General features: G+C 58.5%; 1 protein-coding gene across 1 annotated transcript; it reads left to right on the top strand.

Annotated features, from left to right (window-relative positions):
• Positions 1-1,206: 1,206 nt before the first annotated feature.
• Positions 1,207-7,744, top strand: ALOX12B (arachidonate 12-lipoxygenase, 12R type; the record flags this gene model as incomplete). Its single annotated transcript, XM_081218621.1, is given in 16 exon segments — positions 1,207-1,258; positions 1,401-1,482; positions 1,598-1,681; positions 1,796-1,918; positions 2,199-2,302; positions 2,676-2,833; positions 2,837-2,848; positions 3,073-3,216; positions 4,345-4,554; positions 4,557-4,629; positions 4,632-4,797; positions 5,199-5,320; positions 6,904-7,004; positions 7,197-7,259; positions 7,261-7,368; positions 7,565-7,744. Coding segments are annotated over 16 exon segments (1,782 nt in total).
• Between the last annotated feature and the right edge of the window lie 7,889 nt (positions 7,745-15,633).

Below are 15,633 nucleotides of genomic sequence, written 5' to 3'. Positions count from 1 at the left end.
CCTGACCGGCCTGACAGCCCGTGAGAGTACTGTGACCAGGCAAATGAGACAGCTCTGCCAGTCACAGAGCATGTGCATGACCTTCATCCCCAGCCTCTTCTCTGTCCTGCCTCCATCCCCTTAAGGCATTCCCCGCCCTCATGTCACTTCCTACCCCTCACCTCATCCTTACCGAATATTCATCCTAATTCCAATCCCATCATTGATTCAGTTCCCAACCCTGATCTTGTCCTCAACACTAACCCATGTTTTGAGAATCTCCCAGTTACCAGGTACTGTGCCTGGAGGTGGGGAGAAAACCAAACCAAATTACAGACAGTCTAATCTAGTGGGAAAGAAAGATATCTGTCAAAGATGTTAACTACAGTGCTCTGGGAGCCATTAAGAGTTAAACTTGGTCTTTCTTGATGAAGCAATTATCAAGCTAAGATCTGAAGGAAGAGGAAACATTAACCAGGTCTAAGAGGTGGAGAGGGAACAGTATGTGCAAAGGCCCTGTGGTTGGAAGGAGTCGACCACACTTTATACCTTTACTCAAAAGTCCCCTTCTAGAGAGCTCTTGCCTGGCTACTCTATATCTAAATTTGCTCCCCTATACTTTATACAGTAAGTCCCCTACATACTAACGAGTTGTGTTCCGAGAGCACGTCCATAAGTCCAATTTGTTCCTAATTCCAGTAAATTTAGTCTAGGTACCCAACTAACACAATTGGCTGTACAGTACTGTACATATATGTATCTTCATACACGTATATATATTCTATATACACTCAACGCACACCATGTTTTACATGATACATCCACCAGGGCACTCCCTGATCAAATATACTAATATTTTTGCAGCAAAAACTCTGAGTAGTTTTACCGAGTGAGCTAAATAAAGACTGCCCATAGCCTCAGGTAAATTTAGAGGTTTCGTCAGCTAAGGAATTTGTGCCTACCTTGTGAAAAAAAAAACCCCAAAACGATTTCTAGACCTTTCGGATTTTAGAATTGTGGAGATTGGATTGTGGGCCTATAATACTAGTCCCCTGCCTTATAATGTTGTTCTTGTGCAGGTTAAATTATTGATATAAGTGTTTAGAAAGTGCCTGGTACCTAGTAAGTGCTAAATAACTGTTGGGTATTAATGTTTCGGTGGGTCTAGAAGAGGGACTTCCCTGCAGCAGAGCCCAGGGGTAGAGCGGGGCAGGGGGAGGGTGGTCCATGATCCTTTTGTCTGAGTTTTTGGGAGGAGATACACTCTCTCTCTCCCAGGGTAAGCCTCCCCAGTCCTTGGCCATGCCCGCCCACACCCGGAGCTGACCCTGGGGAGAGAAGCTGAATTCTGATCCCTGAAGCGGGCAGGGGCAGGTGGGGGCGGGGTCAGACCTTGATCCTCCTCCTTGGTGTCCCTACAGGAAAGACAACAGCGGACGACACAATCCTGATCCTTCTGGAGCACCGAAAGGAGGAGATCAGAGCCAAGCAGGACTTCTACCAGTGAGGGGAGGGCGGCAGGGACTGTGGGAGGTCAGGGGGCCAGTGATGGCTTTGCCTCCTGTGCCCTGGGATGGTGTGTGGCCATCAAGGCCCACCGTCTCCGCTTCTTTTGCAGCTGGGTCTTTGTTCCAGGCCCGCCCAACTACGTGCACATCCCCAGCTACCGCCCTCCTGTCCCGCGAAACCCTAACCTCCCTGAGTAAGGACCTGAGGCTGCACTGGCGTCCCTCCTGTGGCTGACACCTGCACTCTGCCCCCTCCCCCCGCCCCGGACCTCAGATGCCCAGCCCCAGCCCTGCACTCCTCCCCACAGGTGGACTGGCTACATCCCGGGATTCCCGATTCTCATCAACATTAAGGCCACCATGTTCCTGAACTCAAATCTCCGCTACTCCTTCATCAAGACGGCCTCCTTCTTTATCCGCTTGAGCCCCATGTAAGTGTGTGTGAGGGGCGGGGGGGGGAGGGCTGTCCCTCTCCCCCTGCTCCATGCCCGCCTCCACCACAGCCCCAGAGGTTACAACGGCCAGGAGGGCAGAGGGAGCTGAAAAGACGGGCCTAAGGAACCTGAGGGGTGACACTCAGATCTAGACATAGAAAGGCCTTGAGCTTTGCCACTGGGAGGCCCTGAGGCCCCCCCACCAAGAGACCCTGGGGGGTGGGGCAGCAGTCGACAGCCTCTCTGACGGCCTCCCCCCTCGAATCCCCTGTCCTAGGGCACTGGGGTTCAAACTCCGCGGCCTAGTGGACTGCAAACGGTCGTGGAAGAGACTGAAGCATATCAAGAAAATTTTCCCTGCCAACAAGCCTGTCGTCTTCGGTATGGGGTGCGGCATCCAGAATCGAGCACGGGGGAGCGGGTTGATCTCGGGCGGGAGGTACTCGAGCCGCGTGCAGGAGGCAGGACCCCCGCGCGGGGCAGTGGGATGGGAGCCGTGCATTGAACCTGAGGCAGGAATTCGCACGGGCGAGCGCGCCCTCTGGCGGCTCCTCGGAAAACGTCGCCCTGGGCGCCTCCGGCTGCTCAACCCGAGTCTGGGGGGCTTGGTTTTCCTCCCCGAGTCTACTCGGATGTCCATTGTCTTCCTCCTTCCCGGGCCTCTGCCTTCCTGGCCATTCTAACCTCTGGGGCCTCTCTGTCCCTGGGGGGGGGGAGCGTGTCGAGTGGTGACGCCCCCGCACTGTCCCCCCAGAGTACGTGGCGGAGCACTGGGCAGAGGACAGCTTCTTTGGGTACCAGTACGTCAATGGCATCAACCCAGGCTTGCTCCGCCGCTGCACGCGGATCCTAGACAAGTTCCCCGTCACAGGCGACATGGTGGCCCCATTCCTGGGCGAGGGAACGGGCCTGTGAGCGGAGCTGGAGGTGAGGCCTGCTCCCTAGTTGACCCCCACCGCCTCGCTGCCTCCCTCCCCTCCTGGCATCCGTGTCTCTCCGCAGTTAGGCCTCTGTAGAGCCCCACCCCCGCCCGCATCCCCCACTCGGGTCCTGGCCAACGCCAGCACCTGGGAGCCAGGGCACCCTGCACCCAAGGCATGGGTGCTGTGTGTTGGGTGCCTACCTGCCCACCCATCGGGGCTCCCCTCCAGAAGGGGAACATTTACCTGGCAGACTACTGCATCATGGAGGGCATTCCCAGCATTGAACTCAACGGCCAGAGGCAGTACCACTGCGCCCCGCTCTGCCTGCTGCACTTTGGCCCGGAAGGGAACCTGATGCCCATCCCCATCCAGGTGCCTGGAGTGCAGGCCTGGGGTGGCTGTGTGACTGTTGCCAGTGGGTGAGCCTCTGTGTGGGCATGACTATGTGTGTGTACTTATGTGACTGTGGCCTGTGCGTGTACTTGTATACCCCTATCTGTGTGAGTGTATGGTCAGTGGGTCAGCCCGTGTGTGTGTGTGCACCTATTTGTGAAGGATTGTGGCTGTGTGCACATCTGTGTGTAAGCATGTGCGCCCATGTGAGTGTGTCCCTGCGTGCACATCTGAGAGTATGTTCATGTGCGTCTGTATCTGTGGGTGTGGCTAGTGGGAAGCCTGGTGTATGGCTGTGGCTGTACTCATTGGGCTGAGTCCCTCAGGGTCCACCATGTGTAAATCTGTGTGCTGCCACTTGTATGCCCATGCTGCATGAAGCCGGGTCCGTGTGGGTGTACTCATGTGTAAGCCCCAGGGTGTAGAGTGTGCATGCTGTGTCTACATGCACAGAGGTGACCAGATGGGAATGTGCTTGGTGGCTCAAGCTTGTCTCTTTGACTCCATTTATCCATCCACTTGAAAAACCAATGCCTGCTGTGGACCAGACCTCTGCTAGAAAAACTGTGCTAATCAAACTTAGCTGCTGCCTTGAGAGTCTGGTCTGGCAGGAAGGGAAACTGGGGTGCTTCCTTCCCAGAGGTCTCCAGTGGGATCACGTCTAAATTAGAAAAAGGTACCCCTCGGGTGGGAGTGGGGATCAGCCAAGCCCTGATGCTCCTGGCTCGTTAGTGGAACAGTGTCAACTAGATTTCAGCGACCCCGTAACCCCTTGTGCAGTGCACAACCTGCACAGCTGAATGTGGTGGCCATGGGGTTGAGATAAGGAAGGCTTCTTCGAGGAGGCAGCTTTTGGGCTGGCTCCTGTAGAATGAGTGGGAGCTGTCAGGTAGAGAAAGGGATGGCAGAAGGTACTACAGGCAGAGGGAACAGCAGCAGATGTAAGGAGGGAGAAAGGCCCTGGTGTGCTCAGGGGACCAGAGGGACTGGAGTATAGGGGGTGGAGTTTTTACCCCCTGGACTCCCCCTGCCTCCCTCCTGTAGTGGGGGCCCTCATGTATGTGAGTCTCTGCTCTCACCTAACCCTTCCTCCTTCCCCACCCCCAGCTCAGCCAGACCCCAGGGCCTGACTGCCCTATCTTCCTGCCCAGTGACTCCGAGTGGGACTGGCTGACGGCCAAGACGTGGGTGCACTATGCCAAGTTCCACTGTCACGAGGCCATCACCCACCTGCTGGAGACCCACCGCATTGCTGAGGCCTTCTGCCTGGCCATGCTGAGGCAGCTTCCCATGTGCCACCCCCTCTACAAGGTATGGGCTTGGGCCAAGGGACCTCTATGAAGGACTTGCAGGGACCCTGTGGCTCCAGGGTCTGCCTTGTCCCTAACAGAGCACGTCCCTGGGCCTGGCGGGTTCTGCCGAGGTGATGGTGTGGGCTCTGGCCGAGATCACCTATGATGACCTCTATCTCCCCAATGACTTCGTGAAACATGGGGTTCAGGACCTGCCGGGATATTATTACCGTGAGGACAGCTTGGCAGTGTGGGGTGCACTGGAGAGGTGAGGTCAGGGCAGCAGTGGGTGGCACTCAAGGTGGACACCCTGTATGTTGGAAGGGGACTGGGGAGCTTCTAAGGACCTGGGGTGCCATCCAGGGGCTTGGGGATAAGGTCTGGAGCCTGTGTGTCGGTCACGCTCTGGGTAGGGCCTCGGGAGCCCTCATGGGAACCTTCGCTGCTTCGGCCCCAGCCTGCTCTGCCGGCCAGACCCTGTCTGGGCTCTAAGCTGCCCGTGGGCCTCACCTGACCCTTATTAGCAGTGTTCTGAGTGTTTTGTGACCTTGCTAAGCTACCCTCGCCACCTCTGCCCACCCACAGGCCTGGGGCATCCTGAGGGAGGTGGGAGGAGCACGAGGGGGGAGGGCAGGGAGGGTTCAAACTGAGGCCCTGTCCCCTGGTCAGGTATGTGTCAGAGATCATCACCTACTATTACCCGTGCGATGCAGCTGTAGAGGGTGACTCGGAATTGCAGTCCTGGGGGCAGGGGATATTTAAGGAGTGCCTACTAGGGCGTGCGAGCTCAGGTATGGGCCTGGGCACCCGGGCACCCAGCAAGGACCCAGGGCTGCAGGCTGGGCCTCCCAGGCTGGGCTGGAGCAAGTCTCGTGGTGGGCTGAAGGAGGCCAAATCATAGCCCTAGGATTTCGACAGGGCTCTTCCCCGGCCCCTGGAGCAGTGGCATCTCGGAGAGGTTGGGGAAGAAAGCATGGCTGCCGTGGGTCCCTGTCTGAGCTCAGGGGCCGTGGGTCATCTCTGTAGAGACCTGGAGGGGTCCCAGTCTCCCACCTCAGAAACAAACCTTTGTGGGCTGAGAAGTGGGGCATGAGCTCCAACAGGTCAGGGCAGCGTGTACCGGAGGCGGGGGAGCTGGCAGGAGGGGGCGTGGGGAGAGCATCCTGAAGACATGCCACTTGGGCACCGGCTCAGCAAATATTTACTGAGCATCTACGATGTGACAGACACTGTACTGGTTACTGAGGAGGCAAAAGGGAATGAGACGTTGAAGGTGCTGCCCTCGAGTTGATCATAGTCTCTGGGGGTGGTCCGCGCACTATAAACGGGCAGTCACACTATAGCAGGATTGGTGCAGTTTGTGGGGAAGCCGGGGAGGGGCCGTAGGAGCCCAGGGGAGGCACCTACCCCAACCTGGGGAGGGCTGGTGGGTAGAGAGTGGGGGAGGGTAGCAGCAAGCTAAGACCTAGCTAAGATCTGCGGGATGGGAGGTCAGCCGGGTGATGACAGAGGTGGTGTCGGAGAGCTCTGGCTGGGAGCAGCATGTGGAAAGGCCCGAAAGCCAGAGTGAGCACAGTGGGTTCTGGGACTGCTTACAGGTCCCTGCAGCTGGGGTTTAGGGTGGGAGCTGGGCAGCCTCTGGGGGGATAAGGCTGAAGCCAGGAGCAGGGGCTGGGGGTGTGCAGTCTGGTGAAGGAGTTTAGAATTACTCTGAATCCAGAGGGTGTCTGAGGAGATCAGATGGGCACGGTGGGATGTCAGACTGCACTGGCAAGTCAGGCGACAGTTTGGGAAGCTGCTGTGGTGTCCAGGAGGGAGATGACAGGGACCTGACCTGAGCGGGGACTGGGTGGGGGATGAAGAGAATTCCAGAGCTAGCTGGGAGACAGAAATGACAGAACCTGGTGACTGGTTTGGGTTTGGCGGTGGGGATGGAGTGGGGGGAGGGAGGGTCCAAGGGTGACTCCTAGGTTTCGGGCTTCCACAGCTAGGTGGATGGTGTGTGTCATTCCTGAGCTGGGGGTCTGGAAGGAGGAGCAGTTTGGGGAGGAAGATGATGGGTCTGGTTTGAACGTGTTGGGCATTTGGAACCTGGGGTCACCATGGCAACCAGGGCTAGGTGCTCAGGTGGAGCTCAGGAAAGAGAAGCAAGCTTGGAGCAGCCCACAAGGACATCTGGCCAAGGCCAGCTGAGGCCCCCTTGGTGGTGGTGGTGGTGGGGTTGTGGCCAAAGGAGGGCCAAACAGACAGGATGAGGGCAGCTTGGAGTGTTGGAAGGACAGGGTGAGCTGGGCTTGGCCATGCCCTCTGCAGGCCCGGGCCGGACTGATGTTGCCTGGGCCTTACCCCTCCCCCCACCTTACCCCTGCCCCAGGCTTCCCCACGTGCTTGCGAACCGTGCCTGAGCTAATCCAATGTGTCACCATCGTCATCTACACCTGCTCTGCCAAACACGCAGCTGTCAACACAGGGCAGGTACCTGTGCTCACCAGCCCCCGCCCCAGGCCCAGACCTAACCTTAGTCCCAGCCCCAACCTCAAACTCAACCTCAGCCATAATCCCCAGTCCAGCTCTGACCTGTCTCAACCAGAGTCCCAGCTTGAATCCCAGCCTCAACTGAAACCCGAGAGTCTCGGGATGCTCCCTGACCTGAAACCCCTCCTCCAGCTGGAGTTCACCGCCTGGATGCCCAACTTCCCGTCATCCACGCAGAACCCACCACTACAGGCCAAAGGGGCTGACCACGCTGGAGACCTTCCTGGACACGTTGCCGGATGTGAAGACCACATGCATCATCCTATTGGTGCTTTGGATACTCAGCTGGGAGCCCGACAACAAGGTGCCCTGGGGCCTTGGGGTGCAGGTGGGGCTGGGGAACCTCTGAGCATAGGCAGGAGGCTGGGATCTGGGGGGCCGACAGTGGGAGAGGGGGTGTCAAGGGCAGGAGGCAGGGAGAGAGGCTGCTGAAGGGGAAGGATGGGGGAGGGGGGCGGGAGGGGGCGCTCCGTCCCAGCTGCCTGGTTCTGCGCCTGCAGCGGCCCCTGGGCCACTTCCCCGACATCCACTTCGTGGAGGAGGCCCCGCGGAGGAGCACGGAGACCTTCCGCCAGCGCCTGGCCCAGATCTCACACAACATCCACCAGCGCAACAAGTGCCTCCCCATCCCCTACTACTACCTGGACCCCGTGCTGATTGAGAACAGCATTTCTATCTAGGACGGCCCTTCTCGACTCGGCTTTCCGCCCTGCACCCGCCTGTTTTCCAGTAAAATCACTTCAAACACGAGCGCTGGCTCTGTCTGTGCGCACAGGCCGGCATTTCCTGGGGGCGCCGGCCGGCCGGGCTGGTGCTGCTGCCGGGTGCACGCCGGGGTTGGGTCGCGCAGTGCGCTCACACGGCGATGCTGTTCTCCACCACTGCCGCCGGGTCCAAGTACGCACAGGGCAGCGCCAGGCGCCGGTTCCGCTCCGGATGTCCCGGGAGATCTGGACCAGGTGGCTCTGGAAGACGACAGGTCTCTTCCTAGGGGCCTCCTCGGTGAAGCGCTCACCTGGGTAGGTGCCCAGGCGCCGGCCGCTGGGGACAGCAGGAGAGAAGTCTGGGACCCCTACCCCACAATGCCTCGGCCCCATCTTTCAACCCAAAGCGATTCTGATCCACCTTAAGTCCCCTGGGACCCAGACCACCAGAAAATTCACCCAAGGACACAGACCACCACCCAAGCCCCACCCACCTAGGAACCTCGACCACCCAAGACCCATCCAACTTGAAACATAAACCACCCATCCATTCAGGCAAAAGACCACCCTAAACCCAGCCTACCCAGACCTCCCAAGCCATGATCCCTCTGAGACACAGACCATGCTAATTTCCACCGACTAGGAGCCCTAAACCACAACCCCAGCAGCTACGTCACTCCAGGCCCTGCCCACCGAGGAGCCCAGCCTGCTAAGTGCCCCCGCCAAGTAACCCACTGTCCCCAGGAGCCCTTCCTCACCCCACCCCCACCCTGGGCCTTCCTCACAGTGTCCTTGGTTTCATCACTGATGCCCCAGAAGAGCACAAGGGCATGGCACGTGGTGTTGACCTCAGGGAGTGAGGCCACCAGGCTTGTCTGGCCTTTGGAGGGAGGTGGGGGGGGGTGCGGGGAGCCGCATGGTTGGGGGAGTGTTAGGCATCCAGGAACTGAAATCAAACTGACCCCCGCAAACTCGGTAGGCACAGGGCTGCCAGTGCTCCGGCTAGGCCCGCTTCTCCCATGACCTGGCTTGTGCCCCCGAAGTCTGGGACAGCCTTACCTGGCCACTGCTGACGGCAGCATGTTAGGCTGAGCAGCTGAAGATGGTCACGGTGAGATACTCGATGAGGCCAGCGCGGCTGTCCAGGCTGGAAGGGACCCCTGGATGGGGATGGGGAGGAGGGAACAGAGCTGAAACCCGAGGCCTGCTGCCCTGGGGAAGTGGGGTCTCCAGGGTGGCAGACACGGATGGACACCTCACCTGAGCTCACTCGGCTTAGAAATCCCTCCTGGAAGATCTCCCTGACCCAGGCCTGCAGCGCCAAGTCCCTGCTCATGGCACAGCTGTCGGGGTAGTAGATGCCAACATTGGACACCGAGCTGGGGGTCCAGGAGTACGTGGTGACTAACAGCTGGGAGCCTGTGCTGCCCAGGGGTGTGGGTTGGACGAGGCCACTGAGACCTGCTGCCCCAAAAGGAGGAAACGGAGGCCAGAGAAGGAAAATGGCTGACTACACATTGTATGAACCGCCCAGCTAAGCTTCAAACCTAGAGGCCTTGGTCTCCACCAGGGGCCTGAGAGTCACGGTTGGTTTGCAGATGTGTTCTGATTAGCTACCAAGGTTTTTTGTTTGTTTCTGTTTCAAGTTGAATCCATGGCGAACATTGAAATATTAGAAAATGACTGGTTTCTCTCGAACAATCTAAAGCTCTGGCTGTAGTCATAGCTGGGTTGCCATTGTCGTCATCCGGCAAGCCTGAGTTGTCCACTGGCCACAGTCTCTGTCCACCCTCTTTCCTGCTTGCGGGCCCCGCAGGCACTGGCATTCCAGTCTTCTGGGCCACATCAAGCCACAGAGAAGGATTAGACACCAGGCCCCTCTGTGTTGGGACTGGGCTGGTGGGGTCCATCTCCCCCACTGGTTCCCAAAAGGCAGATCTGGGCCTGCCTTGCTCACCACGGCATCCAGCCCCAGCCACGGCAGGGCTCATGGTCCATTGCTAAGCAGAGTTCCGACACAGGCAGCTCCAGCTATGGGTGGCTGTTGCGGGGAGTCCCTGAGGACTTCAAGGGGAGGTAGGCATGAGCTGGGCTTGAGGAAGGGGCAGTGTTTGGATAGGGAGAGAGGGAGAATTGGGGTGCCTGGCCTCCCTAGGTTCCATGTAAGCTGAGAAAGAAGAGTGGGAAGGGGGCAGACTCCAGGGATGAGACGCTATGTGAAACTTTCATTCCATGTGACAAAAAATGGAGCCACATGAGGCTCATGAGCAGAGCTATCACAGAGCCCAGTGCCCGAGGAAGGTCGTTATGCTGGATAAGGGCAGGGATGGGGACCCACAAGGGGGCCAGACATCGAGAACAACTGGCCACCAGGGTGGAGGCCAGAGGTATGTCCCAAGGAAGTCTCCGGCGAGGGAGATTTAGAAGGAAGGCCTAGAGACATGGAGGCTGTCTCTGGGGGGAATAATAATAATGGTTAATGCTCAAAGAGCATGTCCTATTCACCTGAGATCCGGGCTAAGGGCTTTACATTTAATCCTGATAATAACCTTTGAGGTAGGTCTCTTGTCAGCCCCGTTTTCAGATGAAGAAACAGACACAGAGAGGTTAACTGACTTGCCCAAAGTCACACAGCTGGGAAGGAAGAAGAGGAGACACGACAGGGCTGCGAGACAGCAGTGTGTTTGGGGAGAAGGCGGGAGGAAGTTGAAGACCAAGCCAAGAGAGATGTAGCCGAGGGTGAGGCCTGGAGCCCTCAGGCCCCGGGGAGCTTCACCTCTCTGTGGCTGCCCAGATCCAGAGCGCATCGTCTCAGTAGTAGTAGTGGACAAGGTCCTGAACTTCTCAGTCAGCCAGTTGGTGGGGCAGGCAGAGGGAGCAGTAGGTGACAGCCTCCAGCCCTTTGGCCATCAGCTCCAGGCTGTCCACCCGTCCCAGTGATGTCACCGGTAATGAGCAGAGAGCCCCACGCTGCCAGGAGCAAGGGGCTCAGGACCAAACCTCAGCCCCTTCCTGACCCCCTCTGTCAACTACCAGGATCCCAGGCAGCGCCCTGACCTGGTCGATGAGCTTTCCTGGTGCAAAGAGCCCAGCGCAGGCCTGGATGTTGGTGTGGAAGGTGTAGCGGAAATGAGGAATGAGGAGCTGGGGAGAACCAGAGTCCAAGGTTAGATGAGGCAGCCCCAGGTCCCCCATGGCTCCAGGCACTGAGAGGAGGGGTCCTCCTTACCTTGAAGATGGGGTGGCACATGGGCAGCTGCCACGGCCCAGAGACAGAAAAGCCCTCCATCACAAAGTGGGTTCGAAGCAGATGTGTGACCATTTCGTGCACGAGGAACTCTGAATGTTGCACCCAGGCCAGGAGCTAGTCCACAGCCAAGTCACTGGGCAGGAAGATGGGGCTGTCTGGGCCAGGTGTCTGAGAGAGCTGGGGTCGGGGGCACAGGGGAGGGGGGTGTCAGGCAGAAACTGGGTGCAGAAAGTGTGACCCATCACCATGTCCATGCGGCCAAATCACATGGTCAGCTCCCTTACTAGCTGTGTGTCCCTGGGAACGTTAATTAACCACTTTGTGACTCAGGTTCTTTATCTGTAAAGTAAGGTTGATGATAATAATCCCTTTCTCATTGGGTTGCTCTGAGGATTAAATGAGTTAATGCCAGTGAAGCAGCATCAGGAGGGGAAAACTTTTCAGTCATCCTGAGCAGACGATATACCCCCCATCCCTCCCAGGGCTCTGCCTTGTTGACCTGCAAGGGGAGGGCAGCAGGGGCCACCAGGGCGCTGGCACAGCAGGGCTGGGGGGCAGCCACAAGATGGGGCTGCCCATTAATGATGCCGGGGCAGAGGCCTGAGAGGATGGCGTGGTCCACCGGGTACGGAGAGACCCTCTAGGGGAGGAGAGGATGGGAAGGAGGGCTAGATAGGGAGCAGCCCTGTGCAGTCCTGGGAAGCGGAGGGAGGAAGGAGGAATTACTCTGCATCCGCAAGTATGTAACTTAAAGGAACCTCATTCCCTGGAGCCAGTGGGGCATTCCAGCCCAGGGCCGCCTTCTGGTTCCAAAAAAAGAGACCCCTGCCTGAGAGTTGGAGGTGCTTCTGCTGTGGCCAGCCCGGAGCTTCAAGGACAGACAGGGAGAGGAGGGAGCCCTGCTGGAGGACGGGACCTTGGGATGCGGAAGGCGCACTCCTGGGGTTAGGGCACCTCTCATACCAGTAGCCCAGAGAGGGGGGACATGGCAGCTCTGGGGAGCGCTTAGCTGACCAGCTGGAAGGCATCCTCAGTAACCATGACAATCGAAATTCTGAGCTGTGGGGTCCTGCCAAATGCAGGGAGCCTGGCCAAGCACCAGGAGACAGCATTCCACACTGGGCCCTGCCCCCTCAGTCTTTGCCCCTCGCAGAACAGTGCCCCTCCCTCCAGTGATGAGCAGGAGGCTTTGACTCAGAGGGCTGGCTGAGCTAGCCGGGAGAGGAGTGGGAGGGGGTGAGGGGCAGCCAGGCTACGTGGAAGAGCAGGGGTCTGGGGGACTGCGAGCCAGGGCCTCGGGGCTCCTGAAGGCACTGGGAGGGGAGGGAAGGTTGGCTGGACCCCTGCACTCCTCACCTCTAGCTCAGCCTGAAGACTGCTCCCAGGGCCCAGCACAGGAGTCACCATGGCATCAGTGACAGGGAAGTTCTTTGGGAGGTGGTGACGGCGTCAGATCAGGACCAGGTTGAGGCCATTCAGGAACTAGTGGGCAAAGAAAGTGTCCTCCTACCAGTGCTCAAACACGTACTCTGCAGGGGGTGGGTGTGGAGAGGGTCATCCTGGTGCCCAGGGACCCAAGTCCCCTGCCTCCAACACTACCACGGCTCTGAGGACCCGGATCTCCAGCTTCCCAGCAGTGTCACTTCTGGATGCTCTTTTTCCCCACCCCAACTAGATGGATGACTCTACTAGTGAGAAGTTTCTCAGAAAACAAGGGATCAGAATTGGGGTTCTGCCTGAGCAGTCACCCACTCCTTCAGCCCCACCCACTTCTGGGGAAGCCTCGGGTGCTCTGTGATGTGCACTGACTGCATTTGGGATTTGAGTAGAATGTGAGAAAAACAGAAGACTGAAGAATGCTGGATACCAGCAGTGCCCATCCTTATAGCCCATCCGTTTTGGCTTCTGAACTATGGGGGTCCTTCGAATTCCCTGTTAAAATTAAAACTCACCAGGCCCACGTCCTATTCTCTTGCACCTTTGCTACAGGACAGCCTGGCTAAGTTTTTAAACCAGAATGATCATTCAGAAAAGAGTTGTCGGGGCTTCCCTGGTAGCGCAGTGGTTGGGAGTCCGCCTGCCGAGGCAGGGGACACAGGTTCGTGCCCCGGTCCAGGAGGATCCCACATGCCGTGGAGCGGCTGGGCCCGTGAGCCATGGCCGCTGAGCCTGTGCATCTGGAGCCTGTGCTCCGCAGCGGGAGGGGCCACAACAGTGAGAGGCCCGTGTACTGCAAAAAAAAAAAAAAAGAAAAGAGTTGTCATCACCTTGGGGTGTGGCACCAGTGCTAGTGGCTTCAACTTGTATGGTTTGGAACCCACAGTGAGCCCAGGGTGACATGGATACTGCAGAGTGGCAACTCCTGAATCCTTTGACTTAGTTTGGTTTTCAAGCCTGCATGCAAGGCACAAGGCCCCAACCAAGTAGGTGGCAAGTTGAATTCTGCTTTGGGTGTTTTTTCCTAATGGCTAAGGATATTCATGGGACGGGTGTTTCCAGTTGTTCAAAACAACTCAGGGTTGGGGACAGTTTGAAGATGTAGTTATGAAGTCAGAGGAGGGGGATGACCAGCAAACAGACCCACAGGACAGAGGTTGCAGCCTGTCAGAGATGGTGAAGATGGAGGAGGTGGCTGGGAAGTGTTCGCACTTGCCTTGACAAAGCAGTGGAGTTCTTAGAACTTACTTGCTGGCCTTTCTTGCTGAAGCCCTGATGGGTGAGAATGGCTCTGAGAACAGTGGGCCTTAGCCCATCCCAAGGGAGGACATTTGGGACGGGCATCCTCCCTGGGTCCCTCAGCCCCCATGACCAGTTCTTCCCACACAGAGGCCAACCTCCCCCCAGGTGACAAAAATTGTGCCTTCTCATGGCACAAAGGAGGTTCCGTGAGGAACAGGGAGAGAACGGGCAGCAGTGCAGGATGAGTCCCGTGATTTCCAGAATGTTCTCATTCTAGCCCCCTGGCTCTCAGTCCTACACAGTGACCCCTCCAGACCCTCTGGCCCCGCTGCAGCCTCCTCGCCCTCCCAGCCCAGACCTGACACGGGTGATTTGGGGAAGATGAAGGTGCGTTGGATTTCGTCCAGGCTCTTCTAGGGCCGCTGGCTGTCCAGCAGCCCCTTCAGCTTCAGGGCGATGTTCCTGCAGAAAGACAGAATGGGAGGGCCTGGGAGGGAAACGGGGTGATGTCCGGAAGGTCTTGGGTCAGGCAGGCAGGCTCACGGGGAGATGAAGCAGACGTTCTGGTTGATTTCTTTGGTGACTAAGCAGCGCAGGTTGGGATCAAGCTCCTTGAGGTTTTCAGCATCCAGCCAGTGGGGTATTCCCGGGAAACACTCATTCCACTTGTAAAGGGCAGAGGTGGAGAGGGCAGTGAGGCGCTCGTGGCTGGACCACACCCTTCGGGACTGGAAGGGGTAACAGGGGCTGGGCTCCTGGGCCTGTTTGTGCACGGAGGGCTTTGGGACTGGAAGCTCAGGAGGGGGGCCCATCCCTGGACTTGGGGCTCCTCACATGTGTGCTGTTCTTGGTCAGATCTGAGGCTCAGCTGACCTCAGCAAGCAGGAGCGAGGAGCCCCTCTGTCGCCAGAAAACTAAGAAGTGGGGATTCTAGGGGCTGCCAGCCTCAAGTCCCCCTGGGCTGCTCACTGGTATTTCTGCTGCCTTTCCGTTCTCTCTGCCTGGTGCTGGCGTAGAGCAGAGGGTGGCTGTCCTGCCAGATGACTTTGGCTGGGGGAGGGAAGAAGTTAAGAGGGGGACCTGGCCCCAATCCTCAGCACCCCAGCCTCTCCCCCTTCTCACCTTAGGCCTGGGGTGGGACAGCTCTGGACTGGCGCATCAGCCTGCCACTGGCCTCTCTGTCTCTTCTACCTCTTCCTTGAGGGATGGAGAAGCCCCTGCCCCTCCTGCTCCGATCGAAGGCAGATCCTCCCTCAGCTAGCTGCAGTCTGCCCCCTCCCAGTCGTTGAGCCCAGCTCCACAGCTGAGGCCAGTGGGGGGTCAAAGAGCAGAGCTGGAGGGAAGAGAAGGGGGTGCTAGCCATTTCCATGCCCCTGCTCTATGGGGCCCCAGCTGCCTTCTCTCGCCTTCGCTTCACAATCCCGGTCTTTTCCCATCAGCCCCTCCCCCTCCTCCCACCCAGTGGCCACGCCAGCGCACCTGTGCCCTCCCCTGGCCCAAGACCACACTAGCCTCCCTCGACCCCAGCCCGTCCGCCTCTCACCTGTCCCCTCCCGCAGCACCAGGCTCCCCGATCCCTCCAGCCACCGGTAGCAGGGGAAGCCGAGGGGGGCGCCCTGGGGCGGGGTGCGCTGGAACCGGCGGCAGAACCAGGCTTCCGGGGCTAAGGGCCCGAGGGGGCAGGGCAGCGCCGGGGCGCCTTGTGCACGTGCAGCAGCAGCACTGGGCCCACGTCCTGAGGGGGACGTCACCTCGAAGTCCTCCTCTTGGTGGTGGGGAGGGAGAAGGACCGCACTCACCGCGCCGCGGCTGGAGTCCTTCCCCAGGTCGTCCAGGCGCAGGGCCGGGCTCTCGCCCGCGGGTCCCACCAGGCTCACCGACACGTTGTCTCAGGTTCCCGAGCCCAGGAAGGAGCCGGTGGCCACACGCACCCTGT

The sequence above is a fragment of the Mesoplodon bidens genome, assembly GCF_964165515.1.
Source record: "Mesoplodon bidens genome assembly, chromosome: 19".
Taxonomy (NCBI): domain Eukaryota; kingdom Metazoa; phylum Chordata; class Mammalia; order Artiodactyla; family Ziphiidae; genus Mesoplodon; species Mesoplodon bidens.
This window is presented reverse-complemented; position numbering and strand designations above follow the sequence as displayed.